General features: G+C 41.4%; 1 protein-coding gene across 2 annotated transcripts in view; it reads right to left on the reverse strand.

Moving 5' to 3' along the window:
• lekr1 (Leucine-, glutamate- and lysine-rich protein 1) overlaps positions 1–13,853 on the reverse strand; it is a 94,887-nt gene that overhangs the window by 61,653 nt on the left and 19,381 nt on the right. For both annotated transcript variants that reach the window (XM_078246493.1, XM_078246494.1), the window contains one exon: positions 6,558–7,087. In XM_078246493.1, coding sequence (XP_078102619.1) covers positions 6,558–7,087 — 530 coding nt within the window. The remainder of the gene's footprint in view (positions 1–6,557; positions 7,088–13,853) is intronic.

The raw sequence follows: 13,853 nt of genomic DNA on the forward strand, positions 1-13,853 counted from the left end.
AAGAGACTCATACCCAGACTCACTGTTTGGATCAAGAAACACAAACCAGTCAGCCAAGGAGAAGCAAACAGAGCATATTAATTTTCAGACGTTTCTCTCTACACCTTAAGCATGTGCACAAGTACATGATATGTTCCAACCTGTCTTCAGTTAGATGAGCTCTGTCTATCCATACCTGTTTAACAGTGTCTTCCAAGGAGGGGTAGTTTTTACCCCTTTTAGTTTTGATTGACATTGACATTTCCCAACAATTAATCTAAACAGATACAAAGAAAAAAGCATGTATTTTACAATGGGTGTATTTGGGACGGCTCAAACCGTGATGACAAGGGAACCTATGCCAAATGTATGCAAAATCCAGTATAGAATTCAATAATAATAATAATAAATATAGCCGCAAGCGGCGATTTGCAGGTTCAAACCTGTACTCAGCCAACAGTAGGTTGTAGTTCTAGTAGTTTCTAGTCTTAACGTCTACTCTAAGTGATTTTACACATTACAGGCACCAGTCACACAAATTCATACACTGATGGCACAGCATCCGGAGCAATTCGGAGGCCCCTGGGAACACTTTGACATTGGACTGCAGGGACCGGGATCAAACCAGCACTCTTCCGATTGATAGGTGACTGCTCTACCACTGGAGCCACTAGTAAGCCAAAGCCAAAGTCAAAGTCAAAGCTTCAAGCAGCGATGAGCGGGTTTCTAGCTTCACACAGCTGAGCAAAAAAGCTACTTCAGACAGTTTAATGCTGTATAGAAAAAGTGGTGAAACCGAGCACACGCCTGTTATGTCACTACAATCGATGAAGCATTTCAATGCAGTCCCACGATTTCGCCCCGCTTTATCGGATTTTATCGAAACTTGGTACGTACGTTCAGGTCTTGGTGTCAGATGTCTTGATTTTAGGCAGGATTGCTGTGGAAGAACCTGAGTTATGGACAATTGCCCGCTAAGCACCACCGTTTATGGTTTAAGTTTTTTGATTGATGGCGGCCATGTTTTATGAGCGATCTTGCTCATTTATAGTAGAAATGTGTATCTCAGTCTCGCAAGGATCTATACCAATTCTGGTGTTGATAGAATCATAAGCCACAAAGTTCTATTTATTTTACTGTTTTTCACATTATGCAAATTTGCAAAAAAACATCATGGCAGAAGTTATTGGTCCAAGAAGCTTTTTTGTAGAGCACATTCAGGTGGACTTGTGGCCATGCCTACATGCACCAATCAACATGACACTTCATATCTTGGTTATTACTTGCCCCCAGACTATGTGTAGCAATTTTGGAGAAATTCCTTCCACCAGGTTTTGCGGTATATATTTGTGGTATTTACTTGATCATTCCAGCTTTCGGCAATTAGAGCCGCAGCAGAAGGCGACGAATAATAAATCTGAGCAAAAACAATAGGGTTCTACCCCTTCCGGGTTTGAACCCTAATAATAATGTATACTTTATTTTTTATTATTTATCCCACTCATCAAAGTCTGAATCCTCTCCAATACCTTATCATATTTAATTAGATTTGGCTTTTAAAGTTTACAAGTAACTAAACTCTGTAATCAACTTTTGTTGGCTGAGAGGGCAAAAACAGTTTTGAGTGGCAGCATGATGGTTTACAGCCTGTAGCAACAACTTGAAAATGAGGTGAACAGCATATGATATGAAATGTTGATTAAATGCATCTGACACTTTGAAATAACAGATGTATCAGTGTGTAGCAAGAGTAGCACAACATCAGTGTAACAGCAGCATCGTCAGTCCTGTATTGATTAAAATAAAAGCACATCTGTTCCGATAGAGAAGCGTGACGAGGCGACAGAATAAAGTGTTTGAAACACATTCTGTGTAGACAGGGTGTTGCTTCGAACTGGAATCTGGCACTCGTCATAGGGCCCTATCTTGCACCCAGTGCAATTGACTTTGTACACCGACGTGTATCATTCTTATTTTGCACCCGACGCACAGCGGACTTTACCCTCCACAGACTCACGTCGGTAAATTAGGGAATGAAATTGTGCTCCCTAGTGCTATTTTTCAGTTTCAGAAAACAATTCCACCACAGACCAGGAAAAACCTAGTCTAAAGTCAGTGGCGCGTTATTCAGATGCTATTTTAAGGGTGCATGTTTGGCCGTAACGTAGAGTGTGCACACCGCACATACACTTTGCTTCTCTCCTCTCACGGACCCAGCAGTTCCCATTTTTGCAAACCATACATAAATACAAGGAAAAATATGACCTTGTTTTACACAACATTTCCATGAATCATGGTTGTGTTGATGACATAAATGAGGAAATATTAGAGGACTTAAGGAGATGTGATGTTGCCGATGCCACTTAACCCAAATGCCCTAGCAGCAGCACGAGAGAGGAGAGACAAGAAGAGCTGCATCGTCTATAGTGAGGTAATCTCAGTCTAATGTTAGACTACATTGCAAAAATATCACCATGCACTCATAACCTCGTGATTCAGTGAGAGTGAGCCCAAAACATTGGAAAGTACGTTTTGGTGACATTTCTTTATTTACATTTTGTCAAAAAAAAAAAATCAATAGCAAAGGTACTACTACTGCACGCACGCACGCACGCACGCACGCACGCACGCACGTGTCACGAACATACGCTGTCTGACAGGTGACCTTTTAATCAGGTTTGGTTTGTATGGAGAATGTGTTGTTATCGAGCTACCAGTCAGGCTCTCCCACTACACCCACCCACACATACCACAACCACTTCTCCCATCAGACTAACACAGCATCAAACAGCTACTGTAAGTCAGATATAGGAAGAAAGCAGGAAATCCTGTGTGGTTTTTTTGGTAGTTGTAAATGCGGGTGTAGGTCAATATCAGGATCTCTAAAAAACTGGCACAAGTCTCAAAACAGTATCAGAAAAAAACAAGTATAATGCTGGCTAGAAACATTAACATCCATTCCTGTAAAAAAAAAAAAGAAATTGCCCTTTATTGGAAAATTACATAATCTCCCAGCAAAAGCTGTCAATCATAAATACATCTCACATAACAACAGTCACACTCCTGTTGTGTAGCTAGCTATTCAGAACATCCTCAATAACTCCCACTCGCATACTATTTTACCCCTCCCCCCTCTTTTGCCTGTAATCTGTTCAATACCACCTGTGTGTGTGATGGTTTACAATTTAGAGATGGTCCGATACCATTTTTTGCATCCCGATACCGATTCTGATACCTGAACTTGCGTATCGGCCGATACCGAGTACTGATCTGATACCAGTGTGTCATATATTTTATTATGTTTTAACAACTGTATACTACTATCCCTGTATGGATGTGATATGATTTCTACCTTTGTTGTCGGTCTGGCTCAGGTTAAACGCTTTGTGAAACATGAACAAACACAAACAATGAATGCCACAGAACTTTCTTTTATTATCCATTTGACAGTCAGTTATAACTGAAAAAGAACATAAATAAACTACTTTAACGTAGATTTTCTTTAGGGCTTTATTATGTGGTATCGGATCGGTGCATAAACTCCAGTACATCCCGATACTGATACTAGCGTTTTAGGCAGTATCAGAGGCACATCGGAACATCTCTAGTACAATTGCAGCAAAGTACTGGCAAATTAGTGTTTAGAAATCGACAGAGAGAAAAAGAGAAGAGAGTGAAAGAAAGTAAAAAAAGTTAGTTTATAATTATAATATGACAGATACATTCAAATGATAAAAGAAATTTTGCATATTTAAAGCAGATGAACATTGAGATATATACAGAGAAATAAGGCAAATTATATAAAGCATCTTGAGATGGCAGATAGATAAAGCAAGAGATACTGTAGAGAGTTAAAGAAAGGCAAAGAAAGACAAAAAGCACAAAAAGAAAGAAACAACAAAAAAAGAGCAGGAGAGAATCCACTGCTGTCAGTCCATGCTGGCCTCTCACACATCACTATGTCGTGCATCATTATCTGACTGAACTTTGACCTCCTGACCTACGCTTGGCCCCAAGGCTCCAGAGCACAACTGTGTGCAGTACGTGTTTATTTGTGTGTGTTTGCGTGTGTTTTTGGCTCAATGTATGTGGTCAGTGTATGTGAGGGATAATCAGCTTACATTAGAGCAGATAGTGGATTGGCTCACTAGTCTACCATACACATAACAACATACGGACAACCTGAAACCCAGCTAGCCATATGAGCATGCCGGCTGTGCCCTACATACAGTGGTGTGAAAAAGTGTTTGCCCCCCTTCCTCATTTTCCTGTTCCTTTGCATGTTTGTCACACTTAAGTGTTTGAACATCAAACCAATTTAAACAAAAGTCAAGGACAACACAAGTAAACACAAAATGCAATTTGTAAATGAAGGTGTTTATTATTAAAGGAGAAAAAAAATCCAAACCATCATGGCCCTGTGTGAAAAAGTGATTGCCCCCCTTGTTAAAACATACTATAACTGTGGTTGTCCACACCTGAGTTCAATTTCTCTAGCCACACCCAGGCCTGATTATTGCCACACCTGTTCACAATCAAGGCATCACTTAAATAGGAGCTGCTTGACACAGTAAGGTCCACCAGAAGATCCTTAAAAGCTACACATCATGCCGAGACCCAAAGAAATTCAGGAACAATTGAGAAAGAAAGTAATTGAGATCTATCAGTCTGGAAAGGGTTATAAAGCCATTTCCAAAGCTTTGGAAATCCAGCGAACCACAGTGAGAGCCATTATCCACAAATGGCGAAGACATGGAACAGTGGTGAACCTTCCCAGGAGTGGCCGGCCGCCCAAAATTACCCCCAAGAGCGCAGCGACGACTCATCCAAGAGGTCACAAAGACCCCACAACAACGTCCAAAGAACTGCAGGCCTCACTTGCCTCAGTTAAGGTCAGCGTTCATGCCTCCACCATCAGGAAAAGACTGGGCAAAAATGGCCTGCATGGCAGAGTTCCAAGGAGAAAACCACTGCTGAGCAAAAAAGAACATCAAAGCTTGTCTCAATTTCTCCAGAACACATCTTGATGATCCCCAAGACTTTTGGGACAACATTCTGTGGACCGATGAGACAAAAGTGGAACTCTTTGGAAGGTGTGTGTCCAAGTATATCTGGCGTAGAAGGAACACTGCATTTCATAAAAAGAACATTATACCAACTGTAAAATATGGTGGTGGTAGTGTGATGGTCTGGGGCTGTTTTGCTGCTTCAGGACCTGGAAGACTTGCCGTGATAAAAGGAACTATGAATTCTGCTGTCTACCAAGAGATCCTGAAGGAGAATGTCCGACCATCTGTTCGTGTACTCAAGCTGAAACGAACTTGGGTTCTGCAGCAGGACAATGATCCTAAACACACCAGCAAGTCCACCACCGAATGGCTGAAGAAAAAACTAAATGAAGACTTTGGAGTGGCCTAGCCAAAGTCCCTGACCTGAATCCTATTGAGATGTTGTGGTATGACCTTAAAAAGGCCGTTCATGCTCGAAAACCCTCTAATGTAACTGAATTAGGACAATTCTGCAAAGATGAGTGGGCCAAAATTCCTCCAGGACGCTGTAAAAGCCTCATTGCACGTTATCGCAAATGCTTGGTTGCAGTTGTTGCTGCTAAGGGTGGCCCAACCAGTTATTAGGTTTAGGGGGCAATCACTTTTTCACACAGGGCCATGATGGTTTTGGATTTTTTTTCACCTTTTAATAATAAACACCTTCATTTACAAATTGCATTTTGTGTTTACTTGTGTTGTCCTTGACTATTGTTTAAATTGGTTTGATGTTCGAAATACTTAAGTGTGACAAACATGCAAAGGAACAGGAAATGAGGAAGGGGGCAAACACTTTTTCACACCACTGTACAACACACACACACACACACACACACGCACACACACAAAGTAAGCAAAATATCCACTATGAACCAATCCAAGCTGTCCATAATTACGACAGCGGTGTAGAAATAAATCGCACTCTGAAACTGTCGGAGCGCCAAATTGCAGAAAAATCCTATTTTTATCCTAAATATAAGCAATGTTTTCAATTCTCTGCTAAAATGAGAAGGATGTTTGTTAAACATTGTGTTCACAACACACTATTTCCTCCCATATTAAGTCAGACCCTGCTTACTACAGTGTGCATGAGTTTGTTGTTGAGCAAAACAATTCCTGTAAACAAACCTAATAAATTCAAATTCAAAACAGTCTTGTTTCACAGAAATTGAATTAAATCACTTGGGATTTAATCAGTAAAAGTTTCCTAAAAAAAAAACTCAATTTGGAAGACGTTTTACCGAGCCTCATACAGTATATCTATTTTCCCTTTTCTAGGTAATGTATGGGATGATGGAGGCGTTGAAGATGATAGTGGCATGTATAATTATACAGCAGGGTCTGTGTCAGAGATTCACATACACACACCAGCTAGTGGGATACATGTCTGATTTGTCTGAGTGTGTGTTTGTGTGTTTTTGTGTTTTTGTGTTAACAGCGTGACTCACAGGATAATTGCCCACATGAAGCCTGGCATTAGAAATCATTTCACACCAGGGACGGGAAGCACAGACAAACACATACAAACCTCACCTCTCTTCCAGCGGTTGGAAGTATTTTCTCAGCTCGCCTAAATCTTTATTGGCCTTTTGAAGTGCGTCACTCAGAACTTTCTCTCTCTCCTCGGTCATCCTGTGCAGCTCCTCTCGCTGCTTCCTCAGTGTCTCCGCCTCCAAGTCTCCCAGCTCTCTTCTGAGTTGTCTCTCTTTTTCGTCACTGATTTTCTGATACCCCTCTTTCATCTCTCGCCTCTGCTTCTCATGCTTTTGTTCAAACTCCTCTCTCAGAGCTCTCACTGTGTCTTTGTTCCTCTCTTCTAGCTCTTCTCTTATGCGTTTCTCTTCCTCCTCTGTCTGTCTCTGCACCTCCAGGTGAAATGCCCTCTCCCACTCCAGCCTGCCCAGCTCCAGTGCCTCTCGCTGGGCCTTCTCTCTCTGGGAGGTCTCTCTCAGTTCCTGGAGCTCTTCCTCCAGCTGAGCCAGTCGAGTGTGGAGCTGATGGAACTCGTGGAAAATGAGGTAGCTTACACCGCAGTAGCGACACGTCGTCTCACTGCGCTCCATCTGAGAGGAAAATAAACACAATTTGTTGGAAATGATAATAACAATAATATTAATTTAGAAGTAACCACAGAAACACAACTATTTACAAAATGTCTGAAATTTAAAGCCCCTGAAAACTTGGCTTCAAACCACATACTTTGATATTATTTATTAAGAGTTCAACACTCAAAAACTGTGACTGTGTGGGTGTGGTTTGATCAGATTTGATTAAGCATAAGCAAACAACCTCATCAGATTCTGATGCAAATGTTGCTAAATTTATCGCTGCCCACTTTACTCTTCATTTCTCATAGTGGATTGAGAAAATAGGTTTTCTGGACCTTTAAAACAAATGGCTCATTTTTAAAAAGGTGAAGCCTATCACTGGTGCTATTTTCTTTAATACTATGGGAATAATCAAGTTGGCTAGCTGATTAATCAAAATGGATATGAGACTGACAAGGTTTTCTTTGTTGAAGTTTGAGGCAAGTTTATTGTAAGTGTATTGCACTTTATTTTTATACGGTTTTGAGGGGAAAAACAATTCCCAGCCCTTGTCACGTGACCAATTCATGTTTCCATGATTTGGAAATCATCGAGGGAACACAGCAATTTTAACTGGAATATTGGATTGTATGAGTTCGACAATCGACTATTGTGGACTTGACCGGAAAACAGGAAATAAACAGAGGTATGTGCGCTGGCTGGATTAACACAATTTGTATGCCTTTCTGTCACATCTACTGCAGTCAGATTCGCTGTGTTCTCTCGGAAGGAATCATTACACATGGGTAGGAACTTGTAATGACATTTCGAGCATGTTTAGAGGCTTAAAACACGTTTAGAACTTGCCCTGTTTAAGCCTGTTGGCTGCTAACACTAGCAGGAGGATAACACGGTGTAGGCAGCACTGATTGTTTTCGTTATTTTGCTACTGCCAGCACTCCAAATTTCCAAACAACAGAGCTACGTGTTGAAATTGAGCAGAATTCTCCTTTAAGAGCCAATATAAATTGTGTATTGTATTTGGATACACAATTTGTTGTGACGAAAACAAGTGAAATTAATAATGAATATATATCTTGGAGGAGGATGTGTGTAGAAATAGCATTCACTTTTGAATGGTATGGGGCCTGTATCAGAGCTGTCTATGAAAACATTTAGGTCTGAAAACTACCGGCCTCATTATCCATCACAATCATGCGCTGGTGTCAAAAACATCTTTTTATCTGTCAGCAGTTCAAAGCAGAGGATCACAGATACTCTAATACCTCCTTCAGATATTGTTTTTACTGCTGTCTGTTGGAAAAAAAAAATCTCCCAAAATGATCTTCCTTTCTCTGTGCGTGTCAGTGCGTTCTATCCAAGTTGTTGTCACTTCTTTCAGGCTTATGAAGGATAAGAGCACATCCCTGAGCATCCCTGAGCTTTCATCTTTATGATGATATGTGGCAGAGAGGCAGCTGATATTTGGATGCTGACAGCTCCCATGTTAGAAAGCTGACATGATGACTGCGACATAATGTAAACAAGGTGAAAGACACGTGCAAACAAAGCTGACATTCTTGGGAAGACAACAGGAAACAGAACAGATCATTTAATTACTGCTGTTAAGGCACGGAAATGCCATGTCCATTTGCCATCCACTTGTTTTGAGTGTGACCAAAATATCTCAAAAACTCATGACAGGATGGCATGTCATTTGGTGTGCAAGGATAAGAAACCTGTTGATTTTGATTCTGCTATGGCCTTCTCTCCAGTGTCACATTCAGACCAGACATTCATGCTTCAAAAATGAACTAATTTGTTTAGTTGACCCCATGACCTTTCCCCTTTGCCCCCAGGCCCACAGCACCATACAACTGATGGTAGTGATGGATTTTGTTGAGTGTTTGATAGCACTTTTCCTCATGTCATCCTTTTAAGAGGATAAGAGAGGAAAGCAGAAATAATGAGAAACAGCTCAAATTCAAAGGGTCAAGACAGGGTCAAACCTAGGGTGTTTACAGTTTCATGATAATTCAAATAGTGTCAGATACTGCAAATTGCATTAGCTTTCTATTCAAATGTTAAAATACTAATGCAATGAAATGCAAATTAGTTTGACTTCCATCAACAGGGTGAAAGAGAACCCTTTATGTAGCAAATGCAAATATAAGACTATTTTGTGATGATACATTAATACAATAATAACAGCTGAAGACATCTATACTTAGATGACGTTCAAATAGTGTTAAGAAGTTCCATTGTCTTGTCCACAGATATAAATACGTAGATACCGCCTACGTCTTGTGAGATGCTTCAGTGCATGCTGACCATAAAAACTCAGAAAAAGACAGACTTTTGTGCGACTTTTGTGCTGCTTTGGGATGTTCATGCAAAATAAATGCCAAACTAAGTAACAAGGTGTTTTACAATACTTTATTGTTATGAACGTGTTGAATTTAATATCACAAGAGGTAATGTTAATCCTCCTTCTAAACTAACAAAGATAAGTTACTGTCACTCTCATACTGAATTAAGCTAATGCTAGCTTGTGTCAGGTGATGCATTTTTTATTTAAGCAGTTAGTAATATCACAGTAAGATGCTAAAAATGATGTTTGTCATGTGTGTGTCCGTGGTTGAACTACAGTTCCTCGAGTGGCCGCTTGAGGCGAGTCAATCTCCGTAGACCCCCATGTTAAAAACTTCACAGCAGAAATAAAGATGCCTGGTTTTTTTTTTATAACTCACCTTTATAACTCAACTAATCATATTAAGGCTTAAAGCTACATACTGTTACTATCTACACAAGATGAGGTATTTTGGTATGAAAACCCGCATTTTTAATTTAACCAAGTATCCTGTATCACAAATACATGTCCGGCATTTGTAGCGAAACAAAATGCTTGAAAATCTGTTATAAATTCAGATAGAGAAATTCTGATTATAATTGTGGATATACCTCCTGCCTAGATAGACATATATTCATTAGGAGGCGCGACATGTCGTCCCAAAATTGTGGCCGCGTCGACGTATCGCTCCAATTAACCAGACTGATCTCAGTAAGTGGCGTATGTATGACACGCCAATTCATATGCCATTTTGACGTGTTATCAAGACGCATAATTGCTTTTTAGCATGTTTATCAACGCTGTTTGGCCTCCGTTGACTTACATTACCTTGCGATTGCGTGTCAATTTACGGCAAGTTCTCCTGAGAAAAGAACTTATGTTCGTTTTTTTTCCAGCGAAATTTCGCATGTTTTTTTAAACTAATGTATTTCAATGGGAAGCATGTTTCGTGATCACAGCACGATTCTCAGTTAGCGAGTAGAATGAAAGCCTGAAAATCTGCATAGGGAGGTTGGTTGGGGTGGTGGATGGGTCAAACAACACAGGCCTTGCACACAGGAGACCGGGGATCGTGTCCCGCGTGTCACGTTTCCTAAACCCAACCGTGCCGTTCTTCTTTTACTAAACCCAACCGTGCCGTTGTTGTCCCGCGTCCCGTTATTGTTTTCCTAAACCCAACCCGTCCGCTGTATACGGTGTAGACATACACGCAGATAGCTCAAAATGCGTACAAGTGGTGTGTATATTTACACGAAGTCATGATGTCACGTTGAATAAACAGCAGCGGCCAATGCGGTATCTAGGTCTTGATTGTCTTGAATGTCTTTTCTCTTTCTCCCTCTGCCTCTCTTGTTTCCTTCATCTTTATGGTAAGAGAGAAGTCAAACAGAATGACAGGGTGGTAGACGAGACATAAAACATGCAGCAACACTTGAAAGTGCTTTTGATGTGACATATGATTGATAGGTGACGCATTTAGAAGATAGAGCTTCTCTCTCAGATTCTCCATTGGCAACATCTAACTTTCTCTCTCTGTGTTCCCATCACAGGGCCTTCTTGTCTATCCATATCAGGTGAAGGTGCAGATTATGTCTGCCTCATGTCTTCAGGACAGCGGGCGTCTGTCTTCTAGTTGTCATGACAGACAGAAAGACAGCCAGAGTAACACTTTAGAGCAATTCACACAGTAAAAGCTGAGGCACAAGAGGAGAAGGCTGCACACTTAGATCTGATGCAAGCAAACAATAACAAGACTAAGGGTCTACAGCATTGCCAGAAGTAATGTTTCTTCTTCGTCTTGGAACCATGGGTGTCTGTACAAAATGTAATGGCATACATCTAATTGTTGAGATACTCCAGTCTGGACCAAAGTGGCGGGCCGACCGTCAGACTGACCAACACTGCCACCCCTAAAAATTACAAGCGTACGTACGTCTATAGATGTTAATAAAGACTGATGTTTGATACAAGGATCCAACATCTTATAAAAGGTCCAAATAGAGCACATCTGTCATGCATGTAGACATGGTAAATGCACTCCAAAATATTTGTTCCCAAAAAGTACTGTACATGAGAAACCCAGAAACCGTACATTAGCAACAACAACATATCACAAGTCCAGAAACCCAATGACAATCACCAAGGAAGTAATGGACAAGAAAATAAATTTAAAAAAATACTAAGTGTGTGAGTGGGGTTGAATGTTATCCAAAAATGCTTATGCATGTAAATGTGTGTGTGATGTAGTCATGAAGACAGACAAGGGAGCAATACAAAATGTTAAAGTGACCTGAGGGCTGAATCGTGCCTTAGCTATGGCTTGACACACAGGGACAGATGAAAGGCACAGACAGAAATACACACCCAAATACGCACAGACTGACAAACAGATATACACATTAAAACCCACATTGATACAAGCACAAACATGTACGCAGGTACAAATAAAGGCACAGGCATAGTCAGACAAAGGCAAATTTACTCATTTAAGCATCTTGAGACAGACATGAAACTCACCCTCTCAACACACAATGGCACACACACACACACACACACACACACACACACACACACACACACACACACACACACACCCTGAGGGCAGAATGGCTGTGGCACCAGCAGGCTATGTGCTCCCGTGACTGAGTTTGGCCCCTCAGGGAGACCCCTTGCCCTGGGCACTGACACGTTCACTTAGCACTCAAACCACAAAACTAACCCCTCCACAAGCTCTCTCACAAACACACACGCACAGACAACTATTACCTAAGAGGAGGAGGAGAGAGACAAGGGAGGTTTGAAAGAAACAAGGAAGTGATAGAAAAAGAGTAAAAGAATGAGGGAGGAGGAGGAAAAATGTTGCGTTGTCTTTTAAATGTTTCATGCCAGCAGCCAATAGATGCTTCTCTTCTACACACAAAACATCTTTGTCCTCTAGTGCACACATCACTTCTATGGCTCCTCTTGTGTCTCTCTTACAGTATCTCTCTTTCATGATTGACCCCATTAGCATGCAAGACTGTTGCCAAAAGCGGTTTAAAACGTTACATTTCAAGACACATACAGCTCTTACATCCGGTTCAATTCATCTGGTTATGATTATTCTAATATAGAGAGAGTTAATAAATATCTATTACAAAAGAGTTTATTAAAAAGTCAACATGCTATTTGTAACTAAGCAAAACATGCATAATGCCTCAGGGTACATCAATGATGTAGTAGTCACAATCTTATTAACCAGAGTGCCAACACTGAATCATCCACCTCTTACTGTAACAGAGGGTCCTATTTTAACGATCTAAGCGCACGGCGTGAAGCACTTGGCGCAGGTGCGTTTAGGGTGTGTACGAATTCACTTTTGCTAGTTTAACGGCAGAAGAAAGGGTCCGTGTGCCAGTCGCATGGTTCAAAAGGGTTGTACTTAGTATCTTAATTAACTATAAGTGTGTTCTGGGCGTAACATGCAATAAACCAATCAGAGTGTCATCTCCCATTCCCTTTAAAAGCCAGCCGTGTTTGTACCTTGGCGCATTGCTATTATGATGGCGGACTTGCTAAGCAGGAAGGAGAGATTTTCAGGAGAAGAAACTGATCATATATCTCGAGCAGATCATATATGGCACGAGCACTATGCCACTCAAACTCCACGAGGTGAAGCAGGCGTTAAACAAAGAAAATGCTGCGTTATTGACTTTAGACCGGGTTTTTGTTGGTCAATGGCACGATCACTTTCCGCTGCTTCAAGATAGCATCCGCCAAGAATGCACCTGAACACACCTCCCTGTAAGACCAGCACGCCCATTGGTGCACAGATGGGCGCAGGTGCATTTTCTATTTAAACAACGTGGGCGCTGGACGAGAAATTGACAACTGCGTCGGTCTTAAACTACGTAGCAAAGACACTTGTGTCTGGCTTTGCGCTGTGCCGGGTGCAAGATAGGGCCCTGAACCTCCAGCATGTGTCTACACCTAGCAGGTACCAAGACTGCTCTGTGTGTGTGTGTGTGTGTGTGTGTGTGTGTGTGTGTGTGTGTGTGTGTGTGTGTGTTTTGTGACTTGGACCACCTCAACAATCCATGTTATCACCACAATGCCTCAATGCTCCATCAATTAAACATGGGGCTATTACCTCTCGCCTGAAACATTTAGGAGGGGTGGAGTGGTGTGGAGGGTGCAGGTGGGGCACGGGGTGGGGGCATGCTGTGGGTGGCTGGTGTCTTGCCAGGATGAGAAACATAATTAATTTACGTGATGCCTTTTTAACTCCCTGACTGTCTGTGTGTGTGTCTGTGTGCAAATGTCTGCGCTCATTGTCTCATGTGCTGAGGGTTGAGATGGGCCACTATGCAGACAACACACATAAAAAGATTTTTCCCAACTTCTCTGCTGCTACTTTCACGCCACCTCTCTGGTCCTCCTTCATCTTTTACTAATCTTCCATCTCCTCTTAGC

The sequence above is a fragment of the Sander vitreus genome, chromosome 3, assembly GCF_031162955.1.
Source record: "Sander vitreus isolate 19-12246 chromosome 3, sanVit1, whole genome shotgun sequence".
NCBI classification, from domain to species: domain Eukaryota; kingdom Metazoa; phylum Chordata; class Actinopteri; order Perciformes; family Percidae; genus Sander; species Sander vitreus.